Consider the following 12,179-nt stretch of genomic DNA (forward strand, 5'->3'; position numbering starts at 1 on the left):
TAAATAAGATACTTTCAAAATTTCATGTTGATGAATAATTGCCCATAAAGCAGAATTTATCTGAATTCATTTACATTATTCTATTTAAAGTATTGCCATAATTTGTGACCAAAAAATATACACATTAAATCGTAATCCTGATGAACACAAGTTTTAATTTAAGGAATGTGGAGGGAGAGCTATATATTTTCCTATCAGTATAGCACCAAATTTGATATAAAAATGGCTGAAAACACTATTGCAACAAAATTTCTTCCTAAGTTTGCATCAAGTGAGCCACAGATGGGACAAAATCAAAATCTGTTTGCTCACAGTGTTATCTCCTCTACAGGACACTGCTTTTCTAAAAACCCCTCCCAGCTGAGCCCTGCCTTGCCCAAGTCAGCAGAGCTCCCTTCCTAAAACTGGGGCTGGTGGCACCAGCATTGCCCCACCCCAGCAGGGGAAGTTCCCTCCAGGGAGAGGGACTCAAGGGCTGGATGGATTTTGGAGTTTTGTTTTTTTTTAAAAAAGAATCAATAAAGATTCTGCAAGATCCTTTTCAAAGCTCTACACATATTCATGCTTTAAATTAAAAATTCCTAACCCCCAGAAAATATTACTTGCACCCCAGAGTAGCAAGAGGATAATAAAGGACTGTGCTGAGGAGGGGTTTTCTCTTGGGGTGGGGGAAGAGGGACTGAAGCCCAGTTACAGGCACATCAAAAAACCAAGGAAAACATTTCAAACATCTGCCTACAAGACCCTCCACTGCACCTTCCTAGCAGATCAATCCAGATATAACAGTGTCTGCTTCAAATCTATCAGAAATTCAGTTCCTTTATGCACAGCAAAGGGGAAATCCCTGCTTGAGAGCTTCAGCCAGACTGAATTTAGACACAAATAATAAACGTACAGTAAAAAAAATGTAATTGCCCTTTATTTTCACTTTCATTTTTTCAGCAAAACCACCTAGTATCAAATTCCAACATGATTCAGTTTGTAATGTAGAAATGCTCACTGAGGAATAAGAATGGTCCCTCTTCCCCAGCAGATCTGTACCAGTGATGGTGCAGAGGACTGGTTCCACCCTGTCCCTACGTGCCAGGCATAAGGCAAGCTGGCACAACCATATTCACCCTGTTTTCACAAGTGTGTCATTTCAGATTGAAAACCATACGAATAACCCAAGAAATAAACATCTATACAGCCCCACTTATTTTTGCACACTTGAATTTTAGGATCCTACCACAGCACAGAGTGAGCAAAGCAATAAAATGTTACTTATACACAGTTCATGTACTACAAAGCATCCAAATGAACTCGTTTCGAGATGTTTCGACATGCTGGAAATTGAAATAAAGCAAAAAAGCTCTACTTAAAGCATTTTAAGCCTGCAGACAGTTCAGAAGTTTCACAGCTCAGCTAGAGGGCACAATTAATTAAAATATCCAGCCTTTTGAAGCATGAATAAATTAGATTTGGAAGCAGGAAGCCAGCAGCAAGGGTTGAAGCAGCCACTGAATCCCGAGCAGAACTGTTTGCTGTGAAAGCACAGCACTGAACCCCCAGAGGTGCTGGACACCAGCACCTACATTCAAAGCACTTAAGAACTGCAAGAGATGAATACATGCTTCTCCTCATCCCTGAGAACAAGGTCAGGCTTCCCATTCCTCTTCTGAATTATCAGATTTTGTATATACCAACATAAGTGTCTTTGTTTAGCAATTGAAATTTTTTTGTACACACACAGCAGGTTTATTTCCAGTTAAGACAGCAGAAGAGCCTGTGCCATATGTAGCCAATACACAAGGAAGTTTGAATTTCAGAGGCTTAGCATTATCTCTCAACTTCTGAACAGCAAATTTACCATTATCTTCAACTACATTGGAGATAATTACAGACTTATGATAATACAACAAAACTGTTACTTTAAGCAGTACCTCAAGAAAATTATGACCAAGCAAAAACTGCAGCACCCAATGCAGTCAGCTGCTGAACATTCCAAATGGCTCTTAATTTCATTCAATCATTTTCCTATCCCTTCCTCTGTGAAGCCAGGCTAAGCAATGCTCCCAAAAATGGCTCATGGCACATCCTTTAGGTGCTTCACTCGGATCTTTAACTCTCAAACTTTGCTTTACCAAACAAGCTTCTACAAATATTCAATTTAAGCTTGTGTTATCTACTACAAGTAATTTAAATACCTGCAAGTGCCCAATGGTATTCTTCAAACACATCTAACACTGTCAAATTCAAAGAAGGACTTTCCATAATACTGCATCCAATTAATTAATACAGTATTCCTAAACAAAAGTTTTCAGAAAAAATTCTACTACATAAGTTAATAAGAAAATTGTCAGTCCTATGTTCAAAGTGAAGAATCAGCCCACACTTGGCACATATCTTGTGTATCATTCTCTATATCCTATGCTAGAGGATAAAAAGCTTTTTCTTCAGTCAGAGGAAGTTGTTCAGTTTTTAAAACACCCCAGACTGTTAAGCAAACTTACCGAAGACATGCAATCCTAATTCTACTAATTAGTATTTTCACTCTATTAAGACACAAATAAAAAATGCTAAGGAAACCAAAAATCTCTTCAGAATGATAAAGAAATCATTATTTCAGAACTCCCACGCTGACTGCTGTGAAATGTGGAATCTAGAGGACTGAGGAAAAGGATAGACACTATGAAAACAAAACAAAAATAAAACACCAGAAAAATTACCATGTAGATATGAAATTAAAGAAGTAAAGTACTTTCTGGTTTAGGTACTTGGATACAGCTGCAAACCTGAAATAAGACACTGCTCCATGCACACACATTCCCTAGGATCTAGAAGCTTTGAAATATTATGCCATTGTTAGGGAAAACACACTAACACAGAGCATTTGCCCCCAGGAAAACATTTCCACATCTTCAAACAGAAATGCAGATGAGTTCTTTACCTGCAAAACGCAGAGGTGCATCTTTGTCCAGGGCTATTAAAGGGGGGTCCAAGAGCACCGTGTTGTCATTTTCTGTAACTATGCCATGGTAGGTTGTTTCAATCCATGGCTTATGCTTGTTAACTGAAAGGAAAACAAAGTCAAAACATTTGAAACTGACAATACATTTTAAAAATGCTTTACAATACTAATTTCAGTATTTTCCTCTTTTATAATTCTGAATCAAGGTTTTTTTAATGAACTACAAGATTTGAGACAAAATCCTGGCTAAGTATGTTCAGAAGAGCTGAGTGTCCCTGTAGGCCTTCCAAAAGTAACTCAGAGAATTTAAATTAGTTTCTAACTACGCTGGGATTTAAGATGCCCCTGAAGTGCAATTCAGAAACCTGCTAGCAGTGATGGGGAGCTGCTGCCATCAGTGCCAAGTGTGACACCAGCAAAGCCTCAGGCAGCAGTATATGAGGGAAGTCAGGCCAACACCAACACCAGGGTTTGTTCACACTGCTCCCCCAGCATGGAAAACCTGGGATACAGCTGGAGCACTATTCTCCAGAATATGAACATTGTTCTCATGTCAGCTTTTTGTCCTGTATAGGGGGTTTCACTAAGAAACCAGGTGGAAAAGAGATCAAACCTCCTTTCTTTAAGAAACTGGGAAACTCCACTAAAAGATCTCACACTAGAGCATCCTTCACCTCTGCACAAAAATACAGCATCTTTCCTCATCAGCCTCAAAAGGAGTTTTTTCTAGTACATCACTAAAGATGCAAGATCAAATCACCTTATCTACTAGTTTGTCATCTTCTCTGGGACAATCCAGGAGAGTCCCTTAATTATTAAATATTTAGCTTTATGTTATGATCCCCAGTGGTGGAGTGTGACCACCTGAGTGGCCCCTGGATGGTTAAGCTCCCATAACAGTACAATTTTCCCAAATGCAATTCTGGAAGATTGCATGTATGCAGCTGCTTAGAGCCTACTGAAAAACCTCCTACAGGGCCTGAAAACTGCTCCTTACCAGACAAAACTAAGTAATTGCCAGCAAATGATGCACAGTGAAATACAATAAATGCTTTGCTATAGGTTATAACAAACACACCAAAGAGCATTCCACAGGCAACATCACTCAGGTTTTGGTCTGCAGGAGATCAAGAACTTAGAACTTATGAAATGCATGCCTGTTCAACTACAGCAGAATATACACTACAGCTTGAACACTATCACACAGCTGAGTCCTGCTATTTCACCTCTAAAGAATTATATAAGCAGATTGTCAAAACAGGCAGAGATGGAAGGCTAACCCAGACTCTTGAATCCTGCCTCTTCAAGAAATTAAAATGGATTCCTGTCATGTGCCATATGCTTACCTAGGGGAATTAAAGCACAGTGATAAAAGGACACTTCAATAAATGATTAAACCTAGAGAACTCATACAGGAAACCATAACACTCCCAATATGCTTTCATCTGCAATCTTGCACTAGTTAGTAGCAACAGCAGACAGGATATATCATCTTCATCCACACACTGCAGCAAGAAAGAGCTCACAAGGAACTGCTGTAATGCAAACCGTGTTTAATTATTCCATGTGGTTTTACTTAACATGGCAGTGCTCCCTTTATTGCCTCGGCAGGCTGGCAGCTCACTGGCAGCACAGCACAGCACAGGGGCAGGGAATGCCAGGCACCCTGCCCTGGATGCCCAGAGCAGCTCCATGCAGCTCAGAACACACCTGCTCCTGCTCACAGGCACACACACATCCCTCCCTCCCTCCGAGGGAAGGTGCTCAGGTGTGAGGCATCCTTGGAACCCTCACCCACAGTTCAAACCTGGTCTCACCAACACAGCTTTGGCTTCAGGAGCACAAGGAAGGCACAACTGGGTATTTTTCTGTCAGTACATCCAGGACAGTTATACCTCAATTGAAAATCTGAGTCCTTTCGTCCCTTCATCTTCATCCTTGCAAGGAAGTTGTGCAAAACAGCAGAACAGATCTCTGCCAGCAAAAAAACTCTATCTCCATTCTAATGCTTCTGAATGTGGATTACAAAAATACTCCAGATTTTTTTTAAAGTTCCAAGAAACCTTCTCCTAATTTAGCAACCTCCTAAATCACACTACTGCTGGGTAGGGAGTTCTGTAAAACCTTGAAGTACTGTAACCACATATGAACAGAATTTTGAGCATGCTGAGCATCTGCAGAGTCTAGTGAACCTTCAAACAACAGGCCCAGTTGAAAGCAAAGTCATGTCCTTTTATTGTGCTGCAGACAATAAAATCATAAAGCTTAAACCCCTTTGTGTTTTGGAAGGCTAAAACATCACCAGATTTTAAAACATAAAGCTTAAATCCCTTTGTGTGTATGAAGGCTAAACATTACTAGATTTTAAAGCACCAAACTTACAGCTGAATATCCAGGAAAGGCCTGTAATCCATATTTGTGATCTACTGACTTCAGCATAACCACACTCTGCAAGGAATTCTCAAGCTACCATTTGAAATATGAAGTTCAGCTTACGAGTAATACATCATTGCTTCCCTTCAATCAAACTGAGCCAAGTATTATCCTGACCTCATCTGCTTAAACAGCATTAAATGCTGCACTGAGAAGAGGAATAAAATTGTGAAGGGGTAGTTTAATTGTCATGAAACTGCTGCAATGTACAATTCAAAGCCAGACTGGTAATTTCAAACCAGCCTATTCCAAGCTTGACACTAACCCTAACCCTGACCCTCCCCTGGTGTGTGGGGCCACTGGTTAGGGTCCCTATATAGTATATATAAAAAGAAGAAAAACTATATGTCTGGTGCAGCAGTAGAAAATTTCAGTCTCCCAGGGAGTAAATTTTTTTTTATTTAAATGTTTAAGTTTTTAATTTTTTTTAATTTACTCCCAGGGAGTGAAAGTTTCTACTGCTGCTTTTTTAAAGCTAGAAAGGCAAAGAAAGCTGTTAATCTCTTGCCATTTAACTGGGATAAACTACGCTGGTTTCCTTGAAATACAATATTCACACTATTTGCAAGCGCCTCAGCTGGACTCTGCTGTAAATCCCAATTGAATCTAGTCGAGTGGGGGGAGCCGCGCTGGCACAGGCAGCTCGCTGACTTCTGCCTGCCTTTCAGTGGCGCAAAGCAATTCCAAGGGCAGCTGAGCACGGGCATTTCCCGGGTGCCACCCTGATGGAGGCTCCTCAGAGCCCTCCCTGCTGCCCAGCCTGGCAGAACGCGTCCCACAGGTGAGCAGCAGGCACCTCCCAGCTCTGTAACTGCTGCTACAGGGGAGGAACTGCACGTGTGCCTCCAACGCCACCTTTGAAAACACCACCTGGCCCAGGTAAAAGTGCTCAGTGCCTCCTGAGCCAGAGCACACTGCTCTGCACAGAGGGAATGCTCCTCAGGCTCGCCAAGAGCAATGCTGCAGAACACAACCCAGCAGGTAACCAGTGGCCACCCTGTCCTGCTGCCTAAAGGAATTAATGAATGTAAATGAACAGGTTGGCAAGGCTGCCAGGTTTAGGGCTAGTATGGAAATCAAAAGCCATTAAGACAATCAGATTAATTCAGTTCTGTAATTTGAAAGCAAATACTAAAATTAAATGTACTCATTGAGTTCTTTCTGAGGACCTCTGTTATCTTCTTACAAGTGGTCAGAAGTTTATTTGATTCAAATGGGATCTGGCACCTATGTGACCAAAGATTTAAACACACCTCACCCAGAAAGGACTGCAGCTGGAACACTTTTTCTTCTGGTAACTACTTCTAATATACAGTGCTTTCTAGCCATGTTGCATATTGTTAAAACTGAATCAAGATGATTCATGTCAAAATAAACTCTTAGGAATTGACTGGCTAAACATATTAAACACAATAACAAGTACCTGAGTTTGAAAGCTGCTTGTTCAACCTAGTGGCAGTAAACACAAAATCCTCATTCTGAAACTGTACCTTTGAGACCCCATGAAAAATTCCTAGAAAAATTAACAAAAAGAGAATTATATTCTCTGTTAATACAGATAAACTGCACTTCATCTGTGGCAGATAACTACTAAAGAGTCCTTTACTTGTCCTGAAGGTCTGACAAAAACTGATTACTGTATATCTTTTGTTTAATTGTCTTCCTCTGGATGCAAGAGATCACAAGAATGCCTTTCAGTAAGACAATAAAAACTTCAACGTGTCTTACCTTGAACACTCATAATTTAGTACTGTTCTGATGAAATGTCAAGCCATATCATTAAAAGAACAAGTTTGTGTAGCACCTAACCAGAAAAATACAATCCAGCCAAGGAGTGCCAAGCTCCACAATGAATATGCCTTCTCCACCCTGAAAGGAAAGCTGAATAAGAATAGGCCTGATTACAATATGTGTTCTGTCCTGCCCAGCCTGCCACTCACAGCTCCTGCCTCAACCTCCAGGAGAAAAAAAGCCATGATTAACTTGGGATATGAGCAACTTGACATAAACCAATGCTAATGAAAAGATGTATTGTATTTGTTTATTTAACTGGGTCTTCTCAAACCTAGAATTTTATCAGAAGTCATCACCTTACAACCAGGTCCAAACATAGGGATAAAACTGAACACCAGCTCTGCTGGAATGCTGACTTTCTTGGTAGTGTGGAGCTTATCCACAGTTTGAGGCTCCAAAATAAAATACCACTTCCACTGCTGGGAACTGAAGGCAGCAGCCCAGTGTGAGGGAGGGAGCCCAGGAGACTCCCCTGGAATACCCAGGGATGCCCCAGGACAGGACACCCACCATTATCCTCTATGGTTTCCTGGTTTCCTGAAGGAAAGCCTGGTGATGAAATTCATCCATAATTCCAGATCTCTGACTGCATTCTTTGCCACAGTTCAGGAGCACTTGCAACTCCTCCTCTGGAAGCTCAACTGCCACACACTGGAGCACAAGATAATCTTTATAAACTACCTGTTACCCACACTATCAGCCTGTACAATTAACACTAATTCTTCAAACACCACATCCAAACTAATAGCTGTAGGGATTCAACAGGGCTTTATTAAATTGTATTTTGCCTAGAGAAAAATCACTTGTTTTTCACCACGTACGGAGAGTTTCCTGTTCTCCACTGAACCAGTTGCCCAAATCTGATTTTATTTGTACAAAGATATGTGGATGTTTTGCTATAAGCCTGGTGAAACTAAGAGACATGCAAATGACTGATTAGAAACTATTTGCAATTTTTACTATCCACAGCTGCAACAGAAGAAACATTCAGAGCACCAAAGACTTTAGACAGAGGATAAACTGACCAAATTTGAATAAAAGGCTGGCAGAGAAAACAAAGATTCTACCACAAAACAGTTTAAATAGGATTAAGACAAGAAAGCCTTAATTTCAAGTGGAATTTAAAATGTTTTACACTAAACAGAAGACTGAAATAGAAAACATAAGCCTTTAACTACAAACACTAAATTAATAAATGTTATCTTAAATGTTGCTAATTATAGTGCAAGGGTGGAAACCTCTTCCCTTTTAACGGCTGTCATATTTACAAATTTCACTCCTTGAAAGGAAACAGTATTCAAAAATACAGCAAACTTCACCCCAGTAAAGCTGGCACTCCTGGCTCTACTTGTTGACTCCATTTAAAAACAGGGAAACCCACTGGGAGCAGTAGCTGCAACTTGTTTTCAATCAGATACAAAGCCAGTGAGATGAGCCCTAATACTATAAACAAAGGACAGACAGACACTCCTTCAAAGGCACTGAGGTTTCCAGTAATCCCTTCTAAAGGCTCCTAAGGAGGTTTAGTCCCCACAGAAGCCCATGCGAGTCAATCAGCACAAAACAAATAAATGAGAGTGCAAAACAAGGTTTATTCAAGACCAGGGCTTCTGCCTCACTGAACTCTCCCATGTTGAGCTGTAATTTCTGTCTTTGACAACAGCGATAATGCTACAAGATATGTGGCCCTTAACACCATAAACCACATTTCAGAGAGATTTCTCCCAATGGAACTAAAGAGAATGAGATAAGGCTCAGAAAAATTGTAAAAGCGCTTTTGTTCAGAAAATCTTAATGACTACAGAAGTTCTTTCCTCTCTGCAGAACAGTTTCTACAGAGCTACAAGGCACTCAGCTACCACATACATGGCTTCATGGCAGGAAACACTGCTTTTCCCAGAATACCCAAATTCTGCCTCTAGAAAGGAGAAAGAAACCTACCTAATCCCCAGCCCTATATTAAAAAGTCTGTTCCTGTGTCAAAGAAACATCTGCAGCAAGACTGTGGTAGTAACAAAGTGGTTTGTGGTTTGGATTTAAGACACTCACAACACCACATAACTTCCTGAAATAATCACAGATCAGCAAAGTTTCCTCAAGAGAGTATTACTTTCATCAATACCCTTCCTAAATGACAGTGAGCTAGAAGGGCCCCAGGACAGCAGAGGTCTGTGGCTCTGCCTGGTCAGGACCATGGAAGCAGCTGCCCTGAGCTGTGCAGCCTCCTCCATTCCATCCCATGCAGCTCTGGTCAGACACATCCAACTGCTTCACCCACAAACACAGCCTGGATGCTCTGCTACCTACTGCTTTTCCACTGCAACAAGCTTGGAAATATTTGGGTCAACTTGATCAATTACAAAACAAATTCGATTAGATTAACAGTTTTGCACCAGCTGGACAGGAGAATGCCTCTTTAGAACGCAAAATCACTCTCTGCACTTCACTACAGGGAAGATGGTAGGTCAGCTAGCTCACACCTGCCTTTTGTGCAAGATCACATCCTCCAAATGCTATTTCCCTCTCTTTCCATCATCAAAAAAGAAACCACTTTTCACTCCCCTGTTCCAACGACAGGAATGGCAGAATTGGCAAGTTCAACTGTACTTGAAAAAATATATAAAAATGGAACTGGCAATACAGCACAGACCAGAAAGCTCACCATAAATGCTTCCAAACAGGGAAATGAAATCGAGCAGCCCTTGTAGCTTTCCAGGTGTCCTCCAGAGCTTACTTGTCACTAAGGGCATCTCCACAGAACATTACGAACAGGCCTACCTACAGCAGCCGGAGCACTGCAAGGACTAAGGCAACTACACACACTAAACTGAACCAGCCCTGTTCTGTAACTCAGTTATGTGTGATGGAGTCCAACAGACCAGGACCTGCAGGCCAGCAGCTCTGTAAAGCTGACTGAAAACAGGCACTGCCTCCCAACAAGCTGCACAGAATCAGCCTACCAGCGCTGTCCTGGGTAATGCTTAGATTTGCCATTTGTTTCCAAGCAGCTTTCTTGGAAGATGGTTTTTGATCTTAATCTTATTTCTAATTTCAAACGATGGAATTCAAATCCACTACGCTTGTATACTGGTGTGGTGAATACTCCACTTAACTATTCCAAGAACGCTGGTGAACAGATTATACTTGAGGGAGCTTACACAGGTAAATGATGGCCACTGTCAGAGGACTTCTATAGACATACTACAGGACCAGCTTCTTCATACCACATAGGGAAACTGCAGCAAGATGTGTCCACAACGAGCTGGTTTTTAGATCAAGAACTTCTCTTTAACGTATTTATAAGCCATTTTACAGCCGCACTTGTAATGTACGCTCCAAATCAACGCTCTTAAATCTCATCATACGATCAGCTGCATCTTGCAGAAACAGCATTCCGGATGCCAGGGGTAACCTTCAGGTGAGGAAGCGTTTCTGAGCCTCTCACTGAAGGCTGCCGGAGAGCAGCCCTGCAATGCGTATGCTGCTGCTGCTCCTCGGGATCAATCAATAGCTACCAGGCCAGCGCTCCCACCGCCAACCCGCCCGGTCTGGCCCGGCCGCTGCTCCGGCTCATCCCCACACGGAGCTTCCCCAAGCCGGCCCAGCCAGGCCCGGCTGCCCGGGGCTTTTACCCTCGGTCCCGCCCGGTCTGCCCGACCCCGCTCCGGCCGAGGCTGCCGCAGGACCCTCCTGGCAACAAGTGCTGACCCCCGCCCGCCCCGGGCCCTGTTATGTAACCGGCGGCGGCCACAGCGAGCGCGGCCGCCGCGCATCCCCCGCCGGGCCGGGCGGGCTCGGGGCCGCTGGGCTTAGGTGAGCCGGGAGGACGAAGCGCCATCCCCTCATTCCCTCTGCAGGTGCAATGGCCTCGGCGGGGTCACCCCGGCCCCGGCTCCATCCTCCCCCTTTTCCCGACCCTCGATGTCCGCCCGCCTACGCGCTCCCTCCTCTGCGCAGGGCGCCAAGGACACCGTCCCCTCGCCCGCCCGCGGCGCGGCTCGGAAGGCGACCCGGACTGTCGCCGTCGCCAAGGCGCCGCGCAGCCTCCCCTACCCGCCCCAGCCGCATTACCTCGAGCGGCCGCCGCCGCTCCGCAGAGCAGCGCGGCGAGCAGCAGGCGGGCGGCGGGGGCCGGCATGGCAGCGCGGAGCGGGGACGGCAGCGCGCAGCCCCGGCTGGCGCCCCCGCTGGTCCGGGCTCCGCTGTGCGGCGGGCGGAGGGCTCGGCTCGGCCCCGCGGAGGAGGAGGAGGGAGGAGGAGAAGCGCCGCTCGGCCCCACTCCGCTCACTGTCCCTCCCCTCCCTCCCCCGCCCGCCCCGCCGGCGGCTCCTAAAATGGCGGCCGGGCCCGCGCCGGGGGAGGGAGCGAACCAACGGCACAGGGCGGGGGGGAGCGGGAGAGCCCATTGCGGACCCCCGCGGGCTGCGGCGCGCTCCGCCCCCGGCGCTGAGGGCACTGCGGCACCGCCATGGTGCTCCTTCACGGGCACCGCGCTCCCTCACGGGCACCGTCATGGTGCTCCTTCAGGGGCACCGCGCTCCCTCACGGGAACCGTCATGGTGCTCCTTCAGGGGCACCGCGCTCCCTCACGGGCACCGTCATGGTGCTCCTTCAGGGGCACCGCGCTCCCTCACGGGAACCGTCATGGTGCTCCTTCAGGGGCACCGCGCTCCCTCACGGGAACCGTCATGGTGCTCCTTCAGGGGCACCGCGCTCCCTCACGGGAACCGTCATGGTGCTCCTTCAGGGGTACCGCGCTCCCTCACGGGCACCGTCATGGTGCTCCTTCAGGGGCACCGCGCTCCCTCACGGGCACCGTCATGGTGCTCCTTCAGGGGTACCGCGCTCCCTCACGGGCACCGTCATGGTGCTCCTTCAGGGGTACCGCGCTCCCTCACGGGCACCGTCATGGTGCTCCTTCAGGGGCACCGCGCTCCCTCACGGGAACCGTCATGGTGCTCCTTCAGGGGCACCGCACTCCCTCACGGGCATCTCCCGCCCG

The 12,179-nt window shown here is 45.4% G+C and overlaps 1 protein-coding gene across 4 annotated transcripts in view; it reads right to left on the bottom strand.

Annotated features, from left to right (window-relative positions):
* CLSTN1 (calsyntenin 1) overlaps nucleotides 1-11,496 on the bottom strand; it is a 28,855-nt gene extending 17,359 nt beyond the window's left edge. Inside the window, exons 1-2 of one of the 4 annotated variants that reach the window (XM_056507953.1) lie at nucleotides 11,249-11,496; nucleotides 2,930-3,052 (exon numbers count right to left, since the gene is read on the bottom strand). In XM_056507953.1, the coding sequence (XP_056363928.1) occupies nucleotides 2,930-3,052; nucleotides 11,249-11,315 (190 nt within the window). In that variant the 5' untranslated portion in view covers nucleotides 11,316-11,496. The remainder of the gene's footprint in view (nucleotides 1-2,929; nucleotides 3,053-11,248) is intronic. The other 3 variants (XM_056507956.1, XM_056507952.1, XM_056507955.1) reach the window with 3 other exon arrangements.
* Between the last annotated feature and the right edge of the window lie 683 nt (nucleotides 11,497-12,179).

Source organism: Oenanthe melanoleuca, chromosome 21, assembly GCF_029582105.1.
Source record: "Oenanthe melanoleuca isolate GR-GAL-2019-014 chromosome 21, OMel1.0, whole genome shotgun sequence".
Lineage (NCBI taxonomy): Eukaryota > Metazoa > Chordata > Aves > Passeriformes > Muscicapidae > Oenanthe > Oenanthe melanoleuca.